Here is a 26,936-nt window from a genome sequence, read left to right as displayed (position 1 = left end):
AAGTTCCAACTTGCACCTTGGCAGAAGTATAAAGGAAGTGATTTTTCTTCTAAATAATAGCATCATTCTCTGCAAATGTTTAGTCATGTAGGCAAATTACTCAGTTTTCAAATGCACACTTTGAAGCAAAATTTTTTATGTTTTAAAATTAATGCCTTTTCTGCAGTTCTTCCAAGTTATGGATTAATAAAATTTTTTTTAAAAAGTAACTTTGGACATTTTTTAATTATGTCAAGGTGCTTGTTCATTTTTAAATTGCACATTTTTTTTCTGAGATTTTAAAGAGCAACTACTCTGTATTATTTTTCTCTCTCACATGCACTTTACCTGCTAGGATGCACTTTTCTTGACATCACACTAAGCATTCATAACACTGGCCCATGACAGAAGGTGAGGCTGTGCCTCATGAGAGAAGATAGTTTTTAAAGCTTTTATGAAGAAGGTAAAATCAATATTTTAACAAATAGAAATACATTAGACTAGTCTAATCCTTGACTGGAGATTGGGTTGGGTCCATTCTTCTGCTTCCTAAGCAGTTCTCTTGATGGTAAGTGACATACAAATACTGTAGAACAGAAGGAAGCCATGTGGGGTAGGATGTTCTGTTTATAGATTACCATAATCTGAAATAGGCTTTTGATTTATTCTTACAAAGTGCGTAATCAAAAGCTTGAGTACACTTGGACCTCACTGTATTGTTGTTATTCTGGTTTGTTATTCTTCCTCTTGTTTACCACCTTTGTTCAAGAGTAACTGTTAGTGTGAAAGTTTGTTGGATCAAGAACTATTTGTTCCTGTGAATCATTTGAATTGATTAACCTCCTAAACAATCCTGTAGTACAACAAGATTCTCCACATTCAATACTTAAGGTTGTTTGCCTTAATTAGTCCATAAGCCTTGATACTTATTAAACCTTCTGGATGTGACTAACATAGCTTAATGTGAAAGAGTTCATGGCTCACAGATTTTAAGGCAAATAAAAATAGTATCACTGACATAATTGTAAAATACTAAATGATATATTCCCATTTTTAAGTAACATGCAAAACCAATCACTAAGTATTTGCATGATGTTTGTAGTAACAATTTCCAAAATTTTGGATCTTTAATTCTGTAAAAACTCATCTGTAAGAAGTTATGTAATAATATTAAAATGAGTGACCCATTTTGTTGAACTTGTCATTGGAAGTAATTAAGATTTTATTGAAGGATATAAAGGACTATTTTTTTACCTATTATTTTTGACAGTTTAACACTGTAGTCCATAACTTCTTTAAACAAAATCCTTCATGCTGGCACAGAATTCAACAACTGCTGCCAGCTTCAGGATACAGAGTGAACATGCATTTGAGATACATGAGTGCCATTTCATATGTTTTGTTAGACCCATGGCTTGTATGAGAAGGGGTGACATTTTTCTCTTTTTACCTGAGCAGCCTAGAGCTACATCTGTGACTGTCTCAAGAGTGTAAAAAAGAAACATTAAATGGTTTGGGTTGGAAGGGTCTTTTGGAGATCAAGTCCGATCTAAGAAATAATTTACATCCCCTGTTTTACCTATTTAACCCATGAGCTATAAACAACAGTTTTTACTTGAGCTATATAGTCCAATTTCATAATCACTACACAAGGATGATTGAGGTAAATAAAAAATCAGCGGGTAAGAGGACTTTTAAGTGTGAAGATTCTGTGAAGTAGGATAAATGACAGTTTTGCCTATTCAAAGAAAGATGTTTTGCTTACTTCCACACTGAGCATACAACTCAGAATATGTTATGGACAAAGAAACAGGCCAGCTTGCATGGGGAAAGAGTAAGAAATTAAGTAGGATGCAGTTACATTGCAGAAACTGTTGAAAAAATTAAGACTATTAAACAAAATTGAAGCTTCATAATTTAAAACAGTAGGTTTTTTTGATACAGCATATGTCAGAAGTCTGTTGCTTTTGTAGTGTCATTCTACAGCTCTGCTTCCCTTGGCGAAAAGTGAAATTATGTGCACTTGTGGGAGGCATTAAATGTGTAGGTACAATATAAACTGGGAAAATATATTTAGGGATCTTTATTTCCTTTTACAGGAAGATCTGCATTTTCAAAATTTCGTTGGCCAGTAGCATGAAAACTATGGATAACTTTCTGTTGTACTTTATACTGCTTCAGCATGATCATATATCTGACCTCTGCAAATGTTTGCATGCTTCAGAAAGTATCCATGTTTTACCTAGTGGCAGAACTAGCCATAAATGGGTGAAAAAAACATATTGACACCTGTTTTCATTCATTGTGAGTAAGCTCTTGGGCAATAGGAAAAGTCTTAGACCATTGTTCTGGTACCAGTTACACTTTGCTGGTGTTTTGGTGTGAAGGTGAGCTTGCAGGGGGATTCTGATGCTAGAGTGGGACGGGAAAGAGGAGTGAGAATTTCAGGGATTAGGAAGAGCCTGATGTTCTTTCTGTATTGGTCAGGTTTTTTCTGTTGTGCAGCTGACATTTGTAACTACAGAGAGTGCCAGTGCTCCTGATGTTGCAGCTGCTTTGTTGTCACCTTTTTGATTTTTAATGCAAGTAACAAAACTGAAGTGTGAAACCATCAAAGTTTGTTAATGTTCATAGTTACCACTGAAAAATATGTTCTAACAGAACATAGAGGTATTCAAAAGCCCGTTACTCCTCAGATACTCCTCTGATGAGAGCTTCTTTCTCTACTGCCCATGCCATGACTAGTATCTCTGATATCCCTTTGCAAGGGAAAATGGGTGGGCAGCATATTTTTCATTTGGATTAAGTCTTCATATTTTGAAAATACTGAGAAAGAGATGTTACATTGGAGAGGTTATTTTATTTCATAAATTCTGTGGGAATTACAACATTCACATTTGCAGATTGTCCCTATTGTATTTGTCGGAGTACAGATCTGTGATGTTTGTACTAAGTAGCCCCTGAGGAAGTGGAAATCATGAGAAAGCTATGTGTAATAATCCTAAAGGTACCACTGTGGTAAGATACAGCATTGGGAACTTTTTTCTTTTGCTTTCCTGTTCTGTTTTGGGGTTTTTTTGTTAGCTGAAATCTATTGGCAAATGGTTTCCCTGAAAACTACTAATCGTTGGTTTTCTTCCTTACTTTTTCTAGAAAGAAAATGTCTAAAGACAGCCTTGTGTTTTTCCTTCATTATTTGTGCCTCTCAGATTTTTGTCCTGAGCAGTATGCTTTGGAGAAGCAAAATTAGTATTTGTGTTCCTGAAAAAGTTAGACTTATAGAAGGACAGGTGACTTACCACCAGAAAACAACCAGCCAGACAAACAAAACCCACCCACATCTAATATTCACAAATAAAACAAGAGTTGCATGGCACAGGTATCCAAAAAGCTTTCTAGTAGTTTTCTCATAGCCTTACCAGCTCAAAGAAGTTAAATTAACGGTGTGCAGGCTCACTTATCCTCATCCAGAATCTGTCTGAATTTTCATGCTGTAATAGAAAAGAGTAATTGATTTAGTTGGCTTCTAGTAGAGAGATTTTTATTTAGAGGAACTGTGGTAAACATGCAGGAAATCGGTTTCTCAAACAGATGGGGATTAGGGGTGGAGGGATGAGGAGGGCAAGTGTGCAAAAGGGAATGAAAAAGCTGTGTACTGTTGTGGCAGGGGTGAAAGTCTCAGGCCTCACAGTGGTATTGGGAAGTAGATAAAAAGGGGGAGGAATGTGGAGAGAAAAATGGCAGTAGGTGGCAAAAACAAGTGGAGGGATTAGTCATGAAATGACTGGCAGCAAGCTTCAGTGCTGCAGCATGCTTGCACACCAGTGGTTCCTGTCATGATAGGAATTCTTGCATTTCAGCCACTCAAATGTTGTAGTATATAGAAGGGCTTTATCTTATCATTATGGTATAAAGCTTCTAGTGGCAGGAGCTTTATGTATTTTGAAGTGTTGCAAAGCAGAGGAAAAATTGCAGTCTCCCTCTCCCTCCCTTTACCCTGCCCAGCTCCTGAAATCATAAAAATTAAGATTGTTAAAATGTTGGGATGTTAAAATCTGGGATGCTTGTCTTCTCTAAGAAACAGCTACATTGTGTGTTTATTTGAATACTCTGTTCAGTTGTAATCCTGAGGCCTTTAGAAAAATTAGTATGGAGAGGTGATAGAGTTCATAACCATTTCAATTCCACCAAGTTAGGATAAGCAGCATTTTCTACAGTCCCCTATGTGTGTTCACTCCTGAAAGATGCATTTTTTCAAAAAGCTTCACCCTCCCCACTAAAAATAAATATTGCTGCTAAGTTAGTATTTTCCTTGTAGCATCGGTTGCAGTTCCAAAGTGTTGATTAAAATTAATTTTTTTTAAATAAAACAAAATAAGCCTTAAAGTATCTGCTGGGTACAGCTTTGTCTGAGTGATATCATGAATGTGTAGTAAATACACTCTAGGTAGGTATTCTTTTAGAATCCTTAACAAGGGTGTGCTTGTCTCCTCAGATAGTTTTCCAGAATGATTGTTCAGTGTGAGCTGAGATCATTAGTAAGTCTTCACTTGGCATTTTCTGAGGTCTGCAATCTGTTTCGGCAATACAAAAATTACAAATTGCTAGACAGTGTCAAAATATGTTTGTGTCCTGTTTTCGATTTACTGCTCTGTATTCTCACAGCTACACTTCTACACTCACAGCTACTACTTAAAAGTATAACTAGATTTATATCTTTAGGGTTTTTTGAATTTAGTTATTTATTTTACAAATTGCAGTTCCCTGCCAAACAACCCAACAACTAAGAACTTTTAAAATTTAAAACCAGGTAGTATTTGTTTTTTGATTACTTTTTGTTACTTATGTTGTTGGAGTTCACCAAACTCTCCACATTCTTTGGCTACTTCTGCATGTTGATAGTACTTTTCTGTGTTGTTGTGTTCTCTGTATAATACAGAAACTTAGGGAAATATCCCTGAAGAGAAGAGGAGGTTTTTTGCCTCTAGAGGCTTCCTCTCTGAGATTAATAAAAGGTTTATTAGGAATGTAAGTAAAGATGCCAGGGGTTCTCTCATTAGAGAAAAGGGGCAAGGGGAAGGAAGCAGATCCATTTCATAGAGCAGTATTTCTCAGACTTTTAAGTCAAAGATCTATCGAGAGGGAAGGAAAACTTTTCTCTAGTAGTTTTTATGTAAATTGAGCTTCCTTATGTAATTAAAAGTATATATTTTAAAAAGTAGTCTATTAATTAAATATATTAAGTCTTCAAGCTCAGCTGCTTTCAACATAACTGTTAAACATTTGGACAGCAATATCTTTGTGCAAATTCTAATTTATTTTCTTTATTCATATCTGGTATTGGTAATGTACATAACCATTTCTTGGCATCCATATAAGTGTGAAGAAGATAATTAAATCTAATGAAATTGTTAAATTGCTAGAAGTTGTTTGCAAAAGAAACCCTGTCACTGGTTTTCCTGGCTTTTGAAGTAAGGAAAATGTTATGTAGTATATAGGTGTTGAATTTTTAAAAGTTAAGAAAATTTACTATTATAAAACTGTCTGTACAGGCTGAGAGATTTGCATTGTGTTCTGTAATAGGGGTGACCTTCGCAGAAGGAATAATGCTTGATATTAAATAAATATCAGTTGAAGCTAAAAGTCATCCTATGTAAATGTCAGTATCTTTAGGTAATTAATTTGTTCCATTCATTCCTGTGTGGTTTTTTTCATTTTACTCTCTTTCATTTTTTTGTGTGTTGTTGGATAGCAAGTGAAATCTTAGATTATCTTGCATAAACAAACTGACTGTATGCAAAATTGCAAATTGCTTTTTTTCCTTCTGCTCTTTCCTAGAACGAGATTTATACCTAGCACACAGGGATATCTTTAAGGTAGTGATGAGTGGGAGGGCTTCTGAATTTGCAGTCTGCTTTTTCTTGCAGGCTTGAGCTTATTTTGAGATAATCAGAATTTACAGTTGATACATGAAGGTTTAAGAAAACTTCTCTAAGTCAAAAACTAGCACAGAGTTTGTTTATTTTTCCATTCCACTCAGTACACAATGTAACAAAATCTGTCATGTGAAGTACTTTTTGTTATTTATTTAGTGTAACCTCTTGGGAATCTGTAAAATATGCTTATTCTAGTAAGCTTTTGCCGAATACAAACATTTTGTATTTGGCAGGACTTTCACATAAATGCTTCTTTAAAGGAAGAACTGTTTCATAAGTGCCTTTTTTACACAGTTTATTCCCCAGATATGCCTTCACGGCTTCCAATCCAAGACATCTTTGCTGGACTGGTTACAAGTATTGGCACAGCAATACGATACTGGTTTCATTATACACTTGTGGCCTTTGCATGGTTGGGAGTAGTACCTCTAACTGCATGTAAGTATTAATTTTTTGTACTATAATAGTCTTATTCTCAGGAAAATATGTCACTTCATGCAGCTAAGTTTAGTGAGACCATTGTTGGTTTAATTAAACAAAAATAAATTATAAATTTAAAAACATTATTTCACTGATTTTTTTTCACTTGGAAGTTATAGTTATTTGACTCCTAATACAGTACAATTCAGAAAGGTGTTAAGATATAGGAGAAAAGGGCTTTTAAACTTCCTATTTCGATGAAATGCTTTTTTTTAATTATCTTCTTTTAAATCTACATGAAAGGTTTTAGGTGATGCTATTTGTTAATAGAAGAATTCTCCTGTTTTTTTCTAACCATCTGTAACTGAAATAGCAATGCTTTTTTTTTAGTATGAAAAGCAAAATTCCTTTATAGTAATACATAAATTGATTAGTAAAACTCCCTTTAGAATCTCAAAGGCATATAAGTAGTACAGGTATTTAACAGAAAAAGAGAGCATACATTTAAATTACTATAATATCCAGTTTGAAATTCACTTTCCAAATAGAAATGGAAAGCAAGCTATTGGTGTTTCAACAAGCTGAAAATATAGAGATGAAAAAAGGCAAAAGGGACATAGTGTTCAGTCAAGAAAATTATTGAAAGTGCATCTTTCCAAATGTTGATATATGCCTTGAACTACAGAGGAAGGAGCCAGTAAATGTATCTCCCCAAACAATTTCTCAGTATGTTCTGTGCTTTTATTTGTAGCTGTCAGTGGCTTAGTTTGAGAATAGCACTGTAGTGGCATCAGCTATAGAAAAGTGATTCTGTTTCTGCAGCCTATCCTTCCTGTGCAAGGAAAAAAACTTTTCTGGGCATGGCGTTAACAAGCTTTACAAACTGCTCTGCATTAAAATTAAAAAATACTTCACATTTCTTCCTTGGATCTTTAGAAGTATTTTGGTTTTCTACCACTGCCTTTCAAAATGAAAATGCTATACGCTTTTCTTACCAAAACTTCTGGGACAGCAAAATCACATTCAATAGGTTAATTAAGGTAGTTATGTTTCATAACTCTCTAAAAACCCAATGCTTGCTCTTCAGTAACACCAGAATGTTACCACAAGCTACCACCTACAACTTACACCACGCTTCTGTTTCTTCATGTAGGTCGTATCTACAAGTGCTTGTTTACTGGCTCTGTGAGCTCACTACTGACACTGCCATTAGATATTCTGTCAACGTAAGTACTTAAATAGTTTGCAAATAACTTTTCTAGTCAGGTTACTGTGAAAATACTTGCTTTGGAACCTTTCTTTCTGTTATGCTTGTTATCTTCCATGATTTTACACGAACAGCTGTCGATTACCCTTGGCATAGCGGGATGTATGGTCAACAGTATTACAGTAGAAAACATTTCATTTTAAAGTTCTGTTATTAAGGATCCTTGGAGATGAAAAACTCACTTTACAAAATGAGTCTGGGTTTATAAAGATTTGGTTTTGATGTTAAGAAAATTTATGTTGCAAAATTACACTATAACTTTAAAAACCAATTTCCTACAGTTCAAGTTGTATGACTCATAGTAGGGTATTATATGTATACTGTCCATAATGCTGTCACATTCTCTTTGCTTTGTTACATTTTTATATTTTTAATTTAATTTTAACCATCACTAGTCTCTTATATGGTAAAGGTTATTTTATCAGATTGCCTTCTAGCTGATACTTAGATTTTAATGCTTTAGTCACCATATGCAGTTGAATATTGTCTTTTTTGGCCTTTTTATTATCAGTTTTACTTAATCAGTAAATACCAACACAGCAGAGTTTCTGATTCTTTTTTTTTTTATTATTATTATTGTTTTGAGCCCAAGGAACTGAAACTCAAATTTAATAGCATCATTTGTACATCAAGCAGATTCTGAGTTAATGTCCTGTGGGGTTCAGCTAAGTCATTGCAATTGGGCTATTTGATATGAGACATCAGGTCATGTTCAGTAATTTAATGTCTATTAATGGGTAGAGATTCTTGCTTGAGATTAATAATACTATTTTTCCAGTTACCTCCCAGCCAGTGTCGAGTTTGGTTTTAATTTTCTGAAAAGAAGCTTAAACAACTCAACCTAGAGTATCTCTGTTTGTGCTTCACAGTCTAGGGGTAAAATTAAGGACTCAAGGATGTTGTCAGATTTTAATGGCATGTGAAGCTGTGTGTTGACATGTATTTCTCTTTTTGTTTTGGACTTCTTGCTGTGCAGACAAAAGTGTTTGTGCAGCTGCATGGAGACACAGACTGATACTACTTTGCAGATGACAGAGTACCATGACATACTTCTTTCTTACCTTACAGAATGTATTGTAGTTAGTTTCCTGAGCTGATTCATCTGGAGTAAACAAGTAGGAGGGAACTACCTGGAATTGGGGATGAAGGTTGCTTAAGCAGTTTAAGTATCTCCTGCGTTGCATGAAACCTTAGTTTCAGTTGGCTAACTGAACTTTGTTTAGCTGGTGTGGATTTTTGAAGTAAAGAGGTATTATCTAGGACAAAAGACTACCAGAAATGTAGAGCAGTTGAAGACAAATCCTGCAGTTTCATTCTTTTGATTAGGGTATCTCAACAGATAAAATGTTTCAGTGGGCTGGATATTATGCATCTAGCCATTTTAATAGACCTTTTACTATAGCAAGCGATTTGCTTAGTGACTATAATGTTTCTTTACTTATTCTTGAAGATTGTTTTTCCTAAACTCTTGCAGCTTTTCATATTGTGTCAGGTCCCCTTTTTGTAGAAATGTTTATATTTAAGCAGCAATAACTTCACAAAACAAACCAGAGGGAAATAAAGCCTTTTTCAAATCCATGTTTATCTTGGCACTTAGAATCATAGAATCATAGAATTGGCTGGGTTAGAAGGGACCTCAGAGATCATCAAGTCCAACCCTTGAAACCATTTGTACACAGCCTTCCTAAAAGAACCTTATTTGAACAGATTTTTTTTTTTTAGTTAAATAAAAGTTATGTATCCATCTAGATATTTTCTTTGCCTTGACACACAAACAAATTCAGCATTTTGCACAAATGCTTGGACTAAGAGGACTAGGAGGATCTATCTGTTTGCAGCAGTTAAATCTTACTAGCAAAATATATTTTATATATTTTATAATATATATATATATTTTTTATATATTAGTGATTGTGGGTTTTTTCTTTCTTCACCAGGGAGAACTTGCTGGCTGACTGTTTGCAGGGTTGCTTTGTGGTAACATGCACTCTGTGTGCATTTATCAGCCTTGTTTGGTTACGCGAACAGATCGTTCATGGAGGAGCACCACAGTGGTTGGAACAAAACCAGCAACAGCCACTCAATGGTGTTGGTCAACAAAATGAGGTAAAACCTAACTGCTCACTTGTTCATGAACGTTTTCGTTAATAAATACATTCTCAGAAGCCAACGGTAATGTTATTTTACTACACTGTGTCTTTATTTCTACATTAGCAGAAGCTGCACACATGTTCCTGTATAAAGTCAATGTTCTGTAAAGTGGAATGTTAATGGATTTGTTGTATTTGCAAAGTAACTTTAGCATTTTATAGATTCTTATGCCTGTATCTTTACACTTTTTAAAGATAATTTTGTGCATATAAAGCTGAATTTTCAGGCATCATCAATGAAGATATAGATTGCTGTTGGTTTGTCTATTTCTGAAGTATTCCAGTAGTTCTTGAGGTAACATTTTACTGTTCTCAGAGCAGTTGGAAGTTTTGTTGAAACCTCTGAAGCTGGAGCTTCTCTGCCCTTCCATCCCCTAATACACAAACGTGTACTCCTTTAGTGCCTAGAGGAGCCTCCTGGGAAGGAGAAGAGATTATAAAAGCTATATCTGCATGGGGGCAGATATTAAATTTACATTTAATTTTCTTTTGTAATGAATCTTATGGTTTTTAACACAGTGATAGAGATCCTCAGATTGACTGGCTTGGATTGTCTTTGAATTATTGTTTTCTAGTATAATGGTAGTTCTCATAAGATCAAGAGAGTCCCCCTCTATAGAGCACTGGTGAGACCACATCTGGAGTGCTGTATCCAGATCTAGACTCCTCCAGTACAAAAGAAACATGGACATACTGGAGTGAGTGCAATGAAGAACCAACAAAAGTGATTAAAAGACTGGAGCATCTGATGTATGATGAGAGGCTGAGAGCTGCAGCTGTTTAGCCTGGAGATGGGAAGGCTCAGGGTAAACCTTACCAGTGCTTATAAATACCTGGTGGGAGGGGTGTAAAGAAGAGAGACAATCTTCTTGGTATTGTTGAGAGTCAGGACAGCAGGCAGTAGGCTCAAAATAAAACATAGGAAATACCATTTAGACAAAAAATAAGAAAAAACAAACACATACCCTCAGAAAACCAGGTGTGGGAGGTTTTTTTTAACTCAAAAGTATGATCTCCTATTGGAATGAGTTGCTCAGAGAGGTTGTGAAGTCTTCATCTCTGGAGTTACTCAAAAGCCAGCTGGAAGAAGCACTGAGCAACCTGCTTTAGCTGACACTGCTCTGAGTATATGTGTTGACAAGATTATCTCTAGAGGCCCTTTCCAACCTCAGCTAGTCTGAAGATGTCCGTTTCCCTTCCCCTTTTAAAAGGTATAGTGGTGCCAAATGTAATACTTGTCTGAAAAAATACATTAATAATGTTTTAATACTATTTTTTTTCAATATGCAGGAAAGAAGTATGGAGAGAGGTTGATCAATTTAACTGAATAATAAATCCTGTTTCTGCAGGCTCAGGCTGTTGTAAATGGAGGTGCTGAAGTTGCTGTGCTTGATCAACCTGCTAACCCGGCTGCTGAGAATGTAGTTGTAGGTGAGAACCCTGAAATTCAAGAAGAACAAGTAGATGAAGAGGAAGAGGATAATGAAGATGAAGAAGATGCTGTAGTTGAAGATGCAGCTGATGCAAACAATGGAGCACAAGGTAACAGGTGACTCAAAACAGTAATGTTCTAGTTCTTTTTAAATATAAATGCAACCACTGAAAATTATCATAATTCAGGGAAGCTGTAAATTCCCACTTCAGCTTATGTATCTTGGTTTTGCAAATGCCAAGTATTTCCTTTGAGCACTGAAGCATTTGATACTGAAAAGCAGTCAGCAATTGGGAGTTGAATGTTATGTGCTTAAGTATTTTTGTTCATTAGAAGCATAGCATGGAGTCACTACATCTTTTTTTTGGATGAGTATAACAGCTGTGATAATGGCCATTGTCTCCTCAGATGACATGAACTGGAATGCTTTGGAATGGGATAGAGCAGCAGAAGAGCTTACTTGGGAGCGAGTGAGTAAGAATCCTTTTCTTGAATAATTCAGACTCATACTTGAAGTGCTTTATAGTATTGCTGTGTTAAAATCCATTTGGGATAGTTGTGAATACCATTGTCTAGTGTGAAAATTACCAGTAGGAGGCTTTGGTGACCTAAAACAAGTATTAAAACCAAAATGCTATTATGCTACTTATTAATATTAAAAAGGCATTTCTTTGATTTTTAAATAAAATTGCAGCTTAGAACATATTTTAGCACAAATATTTTCACACTGATCAGGTTTAGAAATAATTTGCAGTTTGCATTCAGAAGGCTAGGTCAGATTAGGAGCACACAGGTGTTGGATTATGTATAGTTTAATGCTCAATTTATGTATTTATGAAAGTATTAAACAACAGAAAAGAAGTAGAAATTTTGATTAATTCACTTTATGTGCATATTTGCAAAAGGCAGATTATTTCTTAAAAAATGATGGGGCATTTTAATGTAACATTACTTATAGATTAGAAATTCCATAGTGTGAGGTGCATGTACACTGTAATCAAAGAGGAGTCTAGAGACTCAGCACTGAGTTTTTTGGATTACAAGTAAGCACATCTGAGTTCAAGCTCACCGTATGCAGCAAAACCTCCCCAGAGGTGATTTGCCTGTGGCAGACAATTGCAAAGCTAGTCACTCTAAACCTAAGCTGTAATACAGTTTTTGCCTGTGTTTCAGTGTAGTAGAAGTAACAGTTTGCTTTACAAAGGACTGGTCATAGTTTATATCATGTGAAAACTTCTTGGTTTGTTTTGAAAGAAGGTTGTTAGTGAAAAAGGGCATATATACATTCAGATTTCTGAACCATTCTCAAGCTCAAGAGGCCAGTTTATATGCTTGGAAATGCTGATGTAGCTGAAAATGTTTTTATTCCTCTCCATGAATATAGCAATCAGTTTCAGCAAACTCTCATAACCATTTGTAATCCTGTGTGTTCACATGGGCAATAGGTATCTAGTCAGCATTGAGTATTGAAAGTGGGGTGGGCTTTTCTGCTGTTTCATGTTGTGAAAAGAGCATGCAACCTTTCTGAATTTTCAAAAATATTTTCATCTTGGTTTACTTTGTAAAATAGGTGCAACTCTAGTCTTAAAACTTAGTACAAAATCCTGGTGCAAAATAACCATGAAGGTGATACTTTACAGCAGTTAATTGTGGAGTTGGAGTCTATGAATAGAAATAGTAAGAAGTCCTTGAAATGGAGAAAGGAGAGTTGTTTTTTTATTCTTTTTGTAAAAAAATTCATTTTTGGCTCTCTTGTGGACACTTCCAGGAACAGCTGTGCAGACTGAGGGAGGATTTGTTTCCTGTCTTCCCAATTCTGGTCAAAACTTAGTAACAGTGTTGCAAAATTATCCTGTTCTTTGTTGCTTTTATACATACAAGGTAAAATACTAGTCCTTGAGTTTTTTGTCAGTGAAAACACAAGCTGATACTTGGCAATTAGAAGGCAAAAATAAATGCTCTTGTGGTTTAATACTGAGTTGTTTAAACATGTTTTTAAATGACAGTTCAATCACTCTAATCTTTCGTGAGTACATAATCTTTGTCAGAGTCTTCAATGTTTTGGAGAAAAATAGCCTATAAAATAGCTACATGTTTGCATTCTGGCCGGTGTAAATACATGTGCATTAAGATATTCCACATGTATCTCACTGCCTTTGATCAACTGAGTTTACTGTGTTGAAGGAGAACTTTGTTTCTATCTTTAAGAATTTATATTCATGTTCTGTTGATGGATCAATACAATAAAAAAAAGAAGCTTTTGACCATATTGAACATTAAAAGTTGGTGTGGAAGAGACTCATTGTAGATGCGTGTTGCTTAGTTTTTCTGATGATTAAATAAAATTAATTTTCTTCACAGATGCTGGGACTTGATGGATCTCTGGTTTTTCTAGTAAGTGAAATCCCGTATTTCAAGAATTTCTGTAGGAGCTTTTTTTCCTAAGAAGTAAACTATTTTTTTAAATTACATAATTCTATTTGAAGTCCCTATTTTCACATGATATGTATTATTTAAAAATAATCATGTTCAAGCAAACTGTCTTTTAGGAGATTCATAGAATAATGTGTGATGTAAAAGTAAATTACACATAAATTACACATTTAGTGAAATTACACATAAAAGTGTAATTTGTTAAAGGACACAAGGTAGCATCAGATCACATATTCCACTGAAAATAAAAAAGACGATTAAAAAATGCATAATCTGGCCTTTCCTAGTTTTTCTTTTTATAATGTGGTTAAAATAGTGTCCTCATTCAGACTTCTGATTTACCCTGATGCCACCATCACACCGCTAGAGAATTTTTATTGTAGACTAGATTTTAAATTTTAAGATGCCCTATTATGTTTCAGGTCCTGAATGTTTTGGTCTTTGTGTTAGAGCAAATGTCTTGGTTCTAACATGAGATGTGCAAGCTCTGGTAATAATAGGCTGTTGAAATAAGAAGTTCAGATATGAAACTAGAGTCATTTATTTAAATGACTGATATTTATGTACTGTTCCCTTGTTCTTTTCCTCTCCTCCCTACACTTTGCAGGAACATGTCTTTTGGGTGGTATCTTTAAATACGCTGTTCATACTTGTGTTTGGTAAGTATCAGTCACTCTTAGGTTTTAGAAGATCCTTCTTCATGATCTTCTAAATGAATCTTCTTCATCTAAATGATCTTCTTCACTAATCATCCAGGCTAATTTTACAGATGTTATCTTAGAATGAATGGAAGTTGTGACATCTAAAAATGGAATCACAAACAGGGAATACAAAATACAAATAATACATCTTTATTGCTTCTAATTTTGTCATTTTAATTCCTTTAAGTGATAGGTTTAAAATAAAAATCTACCAAAAGTTTAATGATGTCAAGCAAAGTACAGAAAACAGTATGTTTGGAATACTGTTAAGTTAAAGGAGAAACCTCATGGAATTTAATTTATGAGTAAATGCAGTGCTTTTAGGAATGGCTAGGATTTTTTTTTATATCACTTTTTTCATCAAGAATGCATTCTTGGAGCTTAAAATTACAAGGGAAGGAGACACAAGAATGTCGCTGTGCAGCGTTGCTAAATATAGTGTCATTTTGTGTGCAAAATTACTGCAGAACAACTTTCCTTAGATAATACAACTTAGACTGACTTAAGTTTTAGAAAACAGTAAATTCTAACCAGTGGTGTATTTTATTTTCCTTTCTCCTTCCTGTAGATACTGAGGCTGAACTTGAACTTTAAATGTTTGCAAGGCTTTCTGTTTCTAGTATAAGACAGGAAAATTTCTGTGTTCCAGTTCCATGTATAATTAGTGCTAGGAACATTTCTTGGACATAAACTTGTCACATCTTAAAAAAAAATAATTAAAAAAAAATCTCTGAACTGTAGATATGTATTTCTTAGTCATTTGAACCATAAAAGAAAAGGGTAAAATTCCTGCATTTTGTTTAGTAGCAATAAAGTCCCCCTTGAAATGATCTGTAATTCTTACTTTATAGTTACTGCTTATAGTATGTATCGTGAGTTTGCATTTTCATTCAGGGTTTAATGCAGAATGCAGGGTAAAAAATCCATGATTTTTTTTAAGATTTTCCTTAGATGCATTAGGCTGTGATTCAGAGATTATTATTATTTTTCATGTATATTCCTAAAATTACAGAAATTAGAAATACAGAAATATAGCACTTGCAAATATTTGTAGAGGAAGTAACTTTTTTAGTTGTTTTCACAAAATTAATGAGAAATAGAATAATTACTGTGTTACAGTACACATCCTGCAAATAAGACTCCGTGTAGCAATTTTTATAGCCTTTTTTCCCCTTCTTTATTGCTTACCTTATGCAGCATTTTGTCCATACCACATCGGTCACTTCTCCATTGTTGGCCTGGGCTTTGAGGAGTATGTAAGTATTGATTGATAATTTCAAAATGAAAAAACTGCTATTTATTAAAGATGGTATTTTTGTAGCATCTTTGCATTTTTATGTGTGATCGTAAAAGTAACGTGGGGTGTCTCAGGTTGTTTTTTCCTCAAACCTCTATAAATCTATGGTTAAAAATGTCCTATCACTCTTTCCCACTTCTCCATTATTTACGTTTCAAGTGAGGTTTTGTCCTTTTACATAAAAATGGTACATTTTGAGGTTTTTTTAACAAACTCTTGGTTTAATTGTTTTATTTGCGTACTGTGTAATTTTCATAGCTGATGATAATGAGTAAGTAAAAGCTAGGATGTAGACGTCAGTGTAAGGTGACACTTTTTGTTTCATTTATAGAGGTTGCTTCAGGTTTTAAGAAAATATTTTTCCAGTAAATGTAAATATTTTCTGCATTTGAGGGAGATACTGAAAAAGTACTAGTTTATTGAAATATGTAAAATCTAAAGAAACTTGCTTTTCTCCTTTATTAGCTAAGATTTGGAATTTATCTTTCTTTCATAAAAAGGAGATGTAATCTTGAACTTTCTCTTCTTTTCCCCTCCAGGTTCAAGCATCTCACTTTGAAGGCCTGATTACAACAATTGTTGGATATGTTCTGCTAGCAGTGACTCTAATTGTTTGTCATGTATCCTTTTGTCAGTAGTTCAGATTTTACATGTAAATTGTTTTTCTGGCTATACTTTGACGACACAAAGACATGATGCAGATACAGTTAATTTACCATTTTGATCTGCTCATTTGGTGAAATTAGGAAGTCTCTTCTGTTCTGTAGGCCACTGTAGTCAGTGTGATTGCATTCTTCAGAACACGTGTACATGTTCAACAAAACAAAATCATAGGCTTTTATGCTTGCTTGAAGACCTCCAACTGAGTTTTGAAGGTCTATATGAGAAAATCATTGTTTTATTGTTTTTTATCTCACTGCCTTATGCTGTACTGTGTAGTTCTTATACTGGACTATGTAGTTGCAGCAGAAAAAGAAACAGGATTATAGGAAAATACGTAGGGTACGATGCAAAGTTTATTCACATCTCTAATTTTACCAGACATTTAGAGAGTACATTGTTTCTTTTTCATGTTTCTGAACCACTGAGAGTTTGCAGCAAGAATTTCAGGTGATTACCTTTGTTATTACAGAGAAAATCAAGTAAAGGCAGAGTCCTGAAAGCTGTGGAAGTAAGAAGTCTTCATTATAGCTCCATGTTTTTAAAGAGACTACACCAACTTCAATTTGAATTAGGAAATATTTCTTAGTAGTACAGACAGCTAATGTGCAGTGCAAATGTGGTAAAACAGTTGATTGCCATGTATCTATTTTGCCTCCTGAAAAAACAAACAAAAAAAGCTCCTGAAACCCCCCCAAACCAAGACTGCATGAAAAGGAAAGCTACCTTTTGTTTTGTTTTGTTTTTTCATTTATTTTTATTTATTGTTTGATTGATTTGAGGTGCATGTTTGGGGGGGTTATCCAGCACATCAGATTATGACTTCTGGAGTCACAGAAAATTGTGAAAAAAATGTAGTCCTGATAAAATTCATACTTCCTATTTCTCTTCAGTCTTTTATAATAGAATGTAACATAATATAATGTAACTATGTTAAAGTATTTTTCAGTTTTATTTTCTTGACAAAACTATTCAGGGTTTGGCAGCACTTGTTAAGTTTCAGCGATCACGTCGTTTATTAGGAGTTTGCTATATTGTTGTCAAGGTAATACTATTTTTTTGTATGTTAAAAAACCCCTAAAACCTCAATTTTCTTGGCAATTTTTGTTAAACTACCAAGGTGCTATTTTCTCTTTTTTCATAAAGGTTTCCTTGTTAGTGGTTGTTGAAATTGGCGTGTTCCCTCTCATCTGTGGCTGGTGGCTGGATATATGCTCTTTGGTAAGAACTGAAGACAGGCTGAGGCTGTGAGAGTTGGGGTTATTCCGACCAGGGAAGAGAAGTCTTTGGGAAGACATTATAAGTGCCTTTCCAGCACCTGAAAGGGGCCTACAGAAAACTGTGGAATGGCTTTTTACAAGGGCATATAGCAATAGGACAAGGGGGAAAGTATTTCAGACTGGAAGAGGGTAGATTTAGGTTAGACCTTGGGAAGAAATTCTGTACTGTGAGGGTGAGACCCTGGCACAGGTTGCCTGGGGAGGTTGTGAATATCTCATCCCTGGAAGTGTTCAAGGCCAGGCTGGATGGGGCCTTGAGCAACCTGGTCTGGTGGGAGGTGTCCCTGCCCATGGCAAGGGGTTTGGAACTAAATGATCTTTAAGGTCCCTTCCAACCCAAACCAATTTATGATTCTATGAAATGGGATAAAATCTTTTTAATGATGTTTTATATTTAAAGGAAAAAAGTCCTGGAGAGAAGAGTGTTGTTGGTACAGATTTGAAAGCACTCTTCTCTTTTTATAAACATAGTGTTTCCAGTTTTTTAGGTACTGCTCAATGCTTTTTTTGTTTTTTCTTTAAGTTGATAAATACAAATTAACGTGCTATTATTAAAGCAATAAGATCTTAATTCTTTTTACTGCATTTACAAGTCCCCCGTAATAATCAAATTCTGTCCTGAAAAAAGTACTATTTTAGCCTTAGTGGAAATAGAATTTCACTTAAGGGAATACAATTATTTGCTTCTATTACAGTGCCACTTTGTTTGAACTGATTTATAACTTATGTAGTGTATGGTGGTATTTGAGTTGACTTATTTCTTACTTCTGTCAAAGAATCATTTCTGATCAAATTATTTAATTATTTGTTGTTCTTGTTGTAAATTATTCCTTTTTTTAAAAAATTGAATGCTGCAATTACTTATGTGTTAACACAAGGCAGACATCTAAATTAAATGCTTTAAGTATACATGAACCTAGGGTAAACAAATCTAGTAGCTGTTGGTTTGCCAAGCTTCATTCATATTTGTTTTACTGCTTACTTGCTAGGAGATGTTTGATGCCACTTTGAAAGACAGAGAATTGAGCTTTCAGTCTGCCCCAGGTACCACAATGTTTCTGCACTGGTTAGTTGGAATGGTTTATGTCTTCTATTTTGCATCCTTCATTCTTTTACTGAGAGAGGTAAGTCTATATGAGCACAATTAGGATATAGCATAGTTAGAGAAGCTTGCACATAGTTAACTCTTAGTTTAAAATTTCACATATGGGTATTGCTGCTACTGTGGTTTGTGTGTCTTTATTGGATTCCAGCCTTAACTAAAAAGGGCCACACTGGTACTTACTACATTGGAAAATGATTATAGTATATTTTACTTTGTTTTTAGTTTACTAAGGGTCCTTAAACATGGAGGATGCTTTTAAATTAATTTTAACTACATGTCAGTTGGTTAAGTTTGATTAATACTTTAAAGTTAAGCTTGTAATTGGTTATTGCTTCTCTACTCCTATGATAATGCTTCCTTTGTTCTGTTTCTGTACCATTTTCTTGAACCTTTTTCAACAAATAACCCCTATGATGTGTAAAAGCTATTTGCTGCAGCAGTGTCATCCAAGATTAAAACCAAATAATACAAAGATAATTTTCTCTTCACATATTGTTTTCTACTTCCTACTTCAGGTTTTGAGACCCGGTGTCTTATGGTTTCTCAGGAATTTGAATGACCCAGATTTCAATCCTGTGCAGGAAATGATTCACTTGCCCATTTATAGACATCTCAGGAGGTTCATCTTATCAGTGGTAAGGACTTCTCAAAAATTTTGTTGTTTGGAAAGAAAATTTCATGTTAGCTTCCATATGCTCTACTGCTTATTTAAGGAAAAACATTTTCACAAACCAAATCACACTTTTCAAACTGTGCTTCTTCAGTTTCTAAGAAAATTCTCCTGTAGAAGATAAACTATTAAGTTTCAAGAAGAATGGGATTAGATTTTTCATTTTTACATAGTTAACCAAAATTTATTATTTTCAATGTCTGGTTCTGATTTTGTATAAAGTGTAAGAATGTGTTTAAGATGTACTTGGATTTTCAATCTGGCTCCTTAAGGAAACAGGTCTTAATGCACCTAATCTAAATTCTGATCTTTCAGCCAATTTAAAAGATACAGAAATAGAAACTGAAAGTTTTTCTAAAGCTTCTGCAAGCTGAATGAAAACTCATCCAATATATAAGAGAGGAATTCACTATTAGTAATCCCATTAGTGGGGAGGAAAGTAGAACTGTTGCACAGTTCTAAAACTGTGGTATGGCCAGTCAGTGCTGCTCTTGTCATTCAGGGCTCTGGGCTAATGGCTGAAATGGCGCTGCTGTCACACTGGTGTTCTGGCTGTGGCTGAACAGTGCTTGCATGGCCTCAGGGCTTCTCCTCTTCCCTTCCCTGCTACCTCCCCCCTCCAGTGAATAAGCTGGGGATTGGGAGGGAGTGTGCTTTGAACAGCTGGCCCAGACTGACCAAAGGAGGGGATATTCCATGCCATGTGACATCATGCTTGACAATAAAAGCTGTGGGAAAGGAGGAGTTAGGGAAGAGGATATTCATGGGTATGGGGTTTGTCTTTTGAGCGACATGTGCAGAGGCGCTGCCAGGAAGTCATTAATCATCTGTCTACTGATGAGGAGCAGTGAATTAATTGGCTTTTTGTTTTGTTTGACTACACAGCTTTTGCTTTCTATTAAACTGTCATCATCACAAGTCTTCTTGCCTTCCTTCTGTTTTCACCCCATGCAGCTGGAGAGGCAGATGAGCAAGCAGCTGTGTAGATGTTTAGCTGTTAACCAGAGCTAACCCACCACACACAATAAATGTGTCGGAGGCATAGGCAGGAAACTAGGTTATGGTTTTTTTTCTGGTATTTATGCAAACTTGTTTTAACTTCCTTGTTGCAGATTGTCTTTGGATCAATTGTACTGCTCATGCTCTGGCTTCCTATACGCATTATCAAGTATCTCCTGCCTAACTTTCTTCCATACAATGTTATGCTCTACAGGTAAGCATTTAATTAAAAAAAAAAAAGGATTTTTCAGTCTCCCTGTAACTAGGCAAAATGTGCATTTGTGCTCTTTGAGCATTAATGTGACATTGTTTGGTATGTTTTGCTTGTTTTCACAAAATCTAATCCTATCTAATCATAGAACTTGTCATATAAAAAGCTATTAAGAAAAATAAGAGGCATTTTGTATTACTTCCATAAAGATGACTATTTGGTTTTTATATGCCTTCAAAACACTTTCTACTTCAACTTGTTCATAGTGAAATTGCTGTCATGTTTATTTTTCACTTCCACTCCTGGTTATCCTTGTTTCAAGAATAAAAGGATATCTGTAGATGTAACTTCAATGGCAGCAATATTGTTCTGTTCCTAAATAATAATGGAGACATCAGGGATAGAAGCAAATAGAAGAGCAAATCATATTCTCTGATATAATCTTTCTCTACATTTTTAAGTTTCCTGTGCACCTAAGGGCCTAAACACTCATGAACACCTAACCTGTGCTTAGAAATGTAAATAAGAAAAAATATCTGCAAAAAACTAAAAAATGTTCTTGTTAGCATCCAATATATTTTTTATTGTGGTAATGTTACTGTCATTCAGTATAACTATCAGTATTTTCCTTGTACTTGACTTCTTTCTTTTCCCATTGTTCTTAGTGATGCACCTGTAAGTGAACTTTCCCTAGAGCTCCTTCTGCTTCAGGTGGTGCTTCCAGCTTTGCTAGAACAAGGACATACAAGACAGTGGTTGAAGGGTCTGGTACGGGCATGGACTGTTACTGCTGGATACTTGTTGTAAGTACAGAAAGCCAAAATCAACCACAAGCATTGTGCCCAGCTTTGCCTTTTAGCATGAAAGTGGTGTTCTTTCAGTGGACGTATCCTAAGTGCCTTTTAATAGCTATTTTACAGATAAATATGTTTATGAAAACTTCTATAGTCACTTCCTATGGAAGTGTCTTGTTCTAAGAAGTAGTTGTACCTATTTCTGGACTGGTCTTTGACAAGTAATCAGTTTGGTACACTATTACAGTATTTGCTTATTAAAAAAATGTATAGTGGTATGACTGAACAGCTTGTTAATTTCCTGTGAAATGGGAAAATTAGAGATGAGTTTAAGAGCATTTCCATGAGTCATCTAAGTGAAATTGACATAATTCACATGTGTATCTTACAGTTATTACTGTAAGAAAAAAAAAGAAAAAATTATTTAGAGCATTAAGCTGAAAAAGGAATACCATTAAGTTGGGGATTTTAAAGTTAGTTTTATCCCTTTTTAGAAAATGAACTTCTGAATCTATGCCAGCTAAAGTAAATGATTATGTAAAGTTATGTTCCTTGATTTATACTGCCAGGAAGACCTCTAGCGCACAAAATTATTTTTTAGTTCATGTGTTCTTTGCCAAATTAGTCAAGTAAACATTGATTTCAAACTGTATTGGCATTCTATCACCATGTCTTGCTCATTTTGGGTCATGCCAGTGCAGCATTAGTACGATGAAGATTTGTTCTTTGCTAAAATTTATCTGAGATTCTGAGAAAATTAATTACTTTTTTTTCCACTGCAATCCTGAATACTTATTTTAGCTTCTCATAAGGAAAATCTTCTCACCTCTGTTCTCTTTGTTTTGTAAATTTATTTAAATAATAAATGCCCATGCCAGCTCTGTAGAAGTTTTCAAGGGCAGGTTAGATGGGATTCAGAACTAGATGAGGACCCTTTAAGGTCCCTTCCAACCCAAACCATTCTGTGGTTCTGTGACAGGAAGATAATTTCAGAAGTGATAAAAATGCCTATGCTTTCTTCACTGCTGCAGCTGTTAAGAGCATTTCTGAAATATCTCTTCAGCAACTTCAGTTAAGGAAAGATGCAGATTGTTTCCTCTCCTTTTCTTAAATAACAAGCTGCTGTGAGAATGTTTCCATTGTCTGCCAATAGAATATTTGCATGGATCTTTCTGCTAATAAAATAATGCTAAAGCTGAAGAAAATTAATTTCTAAATTTTGTTTTGGGTTTGTTTTAATCAGATTCAAATATCTACTTGTTAATGATGTATGCAGGAAAAATCAATGGAATGCTTTTTAAAGCAGATTGACTATTTCTAAGACTGATGTTCTTAGAAAGCTGTGAAATGGGTTTTGAGCAATTTAGAATCTTCATGAAAGACTCTGCCTGACTTTATTTCTGAAAACATGTTTATAGGAGTATAGTACTGTTCTTGTACAGTTTATGTTTGAAAGAAAATGTTTCCAATAGAGCTTAGTCACACTTAAAAGATGTCATTGAGCTGCTTGCTTACTCAAACTGAAATATCAATGCAATTTTGTATTCATAAGCACAACTTTAATACTAGAAATTGTTTTTAAAGCAGTCAAACAGAACTTATCTTTATTTGTGGCTGTTCTAATCTGGATCCGTACTAGAATTTTTCTCCTAAATTTTGTGTTGAGGGTAGCATTAGTGTGTTATCAGAAAATGGTTTCTTTTATAATTTATCAAGGTTCTGCCAGTACTCCTGTATGAATTTGACACAAATTGTAGTCATTCTGAGTAGGCCTATCTTTCTGTAAGATTCTCATTCACATGTAAGAGAGCAAAACTGAAAATGTTATTGTTACAGGGATCTGCATTCTTACCTACTTGGGGACCAGGAAGAGAATGAAAACAATGCAAACCAGCAGCCTAACAACCAACATGCTCGCAATAATAATGCCATTCCAGTTGTGGGGGAAGGTCTTCATGCAGCCCATCAAGCCATACTCCAACAAGGAGGACCCGTGGGTTTCCAGCCTTATCGTAGGCCTTTAAAATTCCCTCTCAGGGTAGGTATAGCTAATGCAGTAAGAAAAAGTGAAAGGCATTTGAAAAATGGGTGTAACGTTTGGTGAGAAAGATTTATTTTTTTTTGCCCACATGTTATCAGAAGTCAAATGCTGGGCCATGTTTTGTGTTTTGTATAGTTTGCATCTTTCTAAAAAGTAGTCTTACAGTTATTCCCTCAGCTTTTTTCAACCTGTAGCTTAAGACCTTCAATTATCACTTTTGTTTATAGATCCCATACATGTTGTGTGTTATCTATTAGTTCACATCTTGTTTTCCTAATGTTTACTAATGAGAGAAATATAATAATAAAAGTCTTGTCAAGGAAAATGTGTGCCACAGATGTAATTTTCTCTTTATAGTCTGTTGAAATTTTCTCATAGTAGGCTTGCTTGTGGTTTTGATGCTCAGTGAAGCAGAACTTCATAGCACATGGTATTTGGGACATTCAAGTACTGAAATAAATCAGGTTTGTAAGAATTCTCTTACAAGATGTAAACCTGACTAAGAACCCATCAGCTTTGCTGTCAGCTGCTGGTTGCACATACCTAAGGGCATTTGGAAGAACATTCTTAGCAAGATTTTTCCATTTTATAAAACCAGTCTTGAGTATCTGGCATACAGAGCTAGAAATCTTTCAGGGTTAACTTGAGAATCACTGTGCTGGTCAGTGCAGAAACAGATTATTTTTTAATGTAGCTTCCCTCATTCATTATCCAAATGTTAATTTTTGCTGTTGTGACAATTAATGCAAGCTCTTAAAGGAAGTACAGGGCACTTTAGGTGTGCTGCATGTACTGTGGATTGGTTTCTTACTGCTAATTTTTTATATATAGTGAAACATCAGGTGGTATCTGAACATTCTAGGATGAAACACCATTTTTTCTTAAGTGATTTTCTTATAAACTATTTCTCTTTCTTTCCTCTTTCAGATATTTCTTTTGATTGTTTTCATGTGTATAACATTACTGATTGCTAGTCTTATCTGCCTTACCTTACCAGGTAAGTCTATTGTTGTAACATCGTGATAAAAAACAACTTAGCAAGTTGCCATGCTCAACAGTGGCAGATGTTTAAAACTTTTAGAAGGAGAAACCATGGAACATTATGTCTCATTTTAAATAGGTCATCATAAAACTGTGCAGTCTAAAGACTAAACTATTGAGACAATACTCTTATTTAAATGACAGGTTTCCGTTTCCTTTGTTTTGCTGTAGAATACAATTTCTGTAGTATTGTGAGAAAAAAAGAATTCATGCTCTTGCATGTGCTTTTCCATTTAGAAAAGAAAAATATATAGGTTGTTACTAGGTCTTCTATAATTAAATTCTTCGAGGGTGTCACCATGACAAGGTCACTAGGGAACTTTGAAGTGATATACATGCCACTTCCCACTTACGTATGAATGAATAAGTACTTTTAAAAAAGTCAACGTATTGTAGTTTTCTGTTGCTTTAATAATTTGGAACAAACTAAGACACATAAATTCATTTGAATTTTGTACCCTGGCTACTTGTAGTAGCATGCCATTTTTACCTCCTGGTATTAATAATCCTAAAGTCAGTAATGTGTTGAGATCAGAGTTATGAATTTTGTGATGGTTATTATAGTGGGGTATAATATAATTCTACTATAATACTAGTGCATAGAACCACTTTTAATAAATGAAATGGTGTAAATGTCTCCCATTTTTTGTCAGAGAGCTTCAGAAGTCCCATCAGTAACTCTTAAAAAAATCGTATGAGGCAGAGACATGACACAAACATAGCTCATACAATTTTAAGTTCAATCTAATGCACAAATCCTTTGTAGTTCCAAAAATTAGTGCTTAGGCTCTGAATAGTACAGTATTCAGGGCTTTGGTTTGCTGTAGTTCAGATCATATTATTGTTATTATGAAATTTTAAGAAAAAAATATACATATGCATTTGGCAACCTATTTACGTGTTGCTTCATACATTTGTGCCTTATGGGTGTAATACCAAAATACTGGTTTATGCAGAGTACTACTTGTGCATTAATATTTAACAATAAATTTTACAAGTATTTTTGTAATAGGCATCATTAAATACTTCCTTAATACATGAAAAAGCGTGACTCTATTTAACAGTGTTTGTGTTTTCAGTATTTGCTGGCCGGTGGTTGATGTCATTCTGGACGGGGACTGCCAAAATCCATGAACTCTACACAGCTGCCTGTGGTCTTTATGTCTGCTGGCTAACTATCCGAGCTGTGACAGTGCTGGTTGCCTGGATGCCACAGGGTCGTAGAGTGATTTTTCAGAAGGTCAAAGAATGGTCACTTATGGTGAGTCTTGACAAAAAAAAATACAGGTTTTTTTTTTAAAAAAGTAACTAATAAAACTTCTTGTTTCATTTTTGTTTGAGGTTTTACTCTGTAATGTATACTATATTTTTCTTTTCAGACCATTTTGAAACTTTGGCAGATTACATTCCTATTGCATAGGATAACCTGTATTTCTGGAAGGCATTTAGCATGTTAAGCAATCAGTATAAAGAAGCTTGTGTTTATATGTTTAAATATACGTGTATGTTTTTCTGTTTTCCTTTAAAAGTGAATATGTTGGATTATATTATCCCATATGTGTTGAACATGTCTCTGCAAAGTAGATTGCATATTTTCTTAAAGGTCCTTAGGCTTTTTCAGATCTTTATGTTGTTTAAATGAACATTTTTAAAGAATACCCTTTTTGATTATCAGAAGTTCAGATTCTTACCATGGCAATAAATTTATATCACATCTTTTTTATCTTGGTTTTGAGGATTTCCTTAGTAGATTTCTTCTTAAGTATAGTAATTTTAAACATTCATAACATAAAGAGTATCTTGTCATGGATGTTCTTGTGTCCTTATTGGATGATTACAGACAGTTTTGGAAAGGTTCTTCTCGAATTTCTGAACACTGGATTATATTCCCTACTAATAACAATCAAAGATAATGTTACGGTTGAAAGATACCAGTAGGCAGAGTAGTGCCTTTTTCTGGAGGGAGCATGGAATAGAACCTAATCTTGGAAGCTTGCAATGCAAGATTCTCTATGTAACTAAAATAATTTCTAGCCATATATATGTATGAGTTAAAGGTCTGTGTAGTTTATTAGCAGAAGTATTTTTATTAGCAGAAGTTAATTATACACATTAATTTATATAGTAGTTTATTTATAATTTACATATTGAAGTTCAAACAAAAAGAATTCTCTGATAAATTTAATAATTGGATGTCCTGGGTTTTTTAGATAATGAAGACATTAATAGTGGCCATCCTGCTAGCTGGTGTGGTTCCACTTTTGCTTGGTCTTCTGTTTGAACTGGTCATAGTTGCACCTTTGAGAGTTCCCCTGGATCAAACACCTCTCTTCTATCCTTGGCAGGTAAGTTGCTCCCATTCTTCTACTGCTATTGGTACATTTCCTTACATAGAAGTAAGGGGTACTGTAGTTCTTTCATGATGATTCAGTGCTTTGTTTTTTGCATGTTAATTGTGTAAAAGTTTGTAATTAAATATACTGATTTTCTTTTTCATGTGACAGAGCTTCCTCAGATTAT

General features: G+C 34.6%; 1 protein-coding gene across 1 annotated transcript in view; it reads left to right on the top strand.

Moving 5' to 3' along the window:
* Positions 1–26,936, top strand: part of MARCHF6 (membrane associated ring-CH-type finger 6) — a 43,830-nt gene that overhangs the window by 8,945 nt on the left and 7,949 nt on the right. Inside the window, exons 4-22 of the mRNA XM_030444328.1 lie at positions 6,210–6,353; positions 7,489–7,561; positions 9,540–9,708; positions 11,102–11,294; positions 11,593–11,654; positions 13,546–13,578; positions 14,225–14,276; positions 15,516–15,574; positions 16,155–16,235; positions 17,252–17,320; positions 17,422–17,496; positions 18,545–18,679; positions 19,176–19,295; positions 20,443–20,543; positions 21,206–21,343; positions 23,171–23,372; positions 24,303–24,372; positions 25,496–25,677; positions 26,627–26,761. Coding sequence (XP_030300188.1) covers positions 6,210–6,353; positions 7,489–7,561; positions 9,540–9,708; positions 11,102–11,294; positions 11,593–11,654; positions 13,546–13,578; positions 14,225–14,276; positions 15,516–15,574; positions 16,155–16,235; positions 17,252–17,320; positions 17,422–17,496; positions 18,545–18,679; positions 19,176–19,295; positions 20,443–20,543; positions 21,206–21,343; positions 23,171–23,372; positions 24,303–24,372; positions 25,496–25,677; positions 26,627–26,761 — 2,093 coding nt within the window. The remainder of the gene's footprint in view (positions 1–6,209; positions 6,354–7,488; positions 7,562–9,539; positions 9,709–11,101; positions 11,295–11,592; positions 11,655–13,545; positions 13,579–14,224; positions 14,277–15,515; positions 15,575–16,154; positions 16,236–17,251; positions 17,321–17,421; positions 17,497–18,544; positions 18,680–19,175; positions 19,296–20,442; positions 20,544–21,205; positions 21,344–23,170; positions 23,373–24,302; positions 24,373–25,495; positions 25,678–26,626; positions 26,762–26,936) is intronic.

This window comes from Calypte anna, chromosome 2, assembly GCF_003957555.1.
Source record: "Calypte anna isolate BGI_N300 chromosome 2, bCalAnn1_v1.p, whole genome shotgun sequence".
NCBI lineage: Eukaryota > Metazoa > Chordata > Aves > Apodiformes > Trochilidae > Calypte > Calypte anna.
This window is presented reverse-complemented; position numbering and strand designations above follow the sequence as displayed.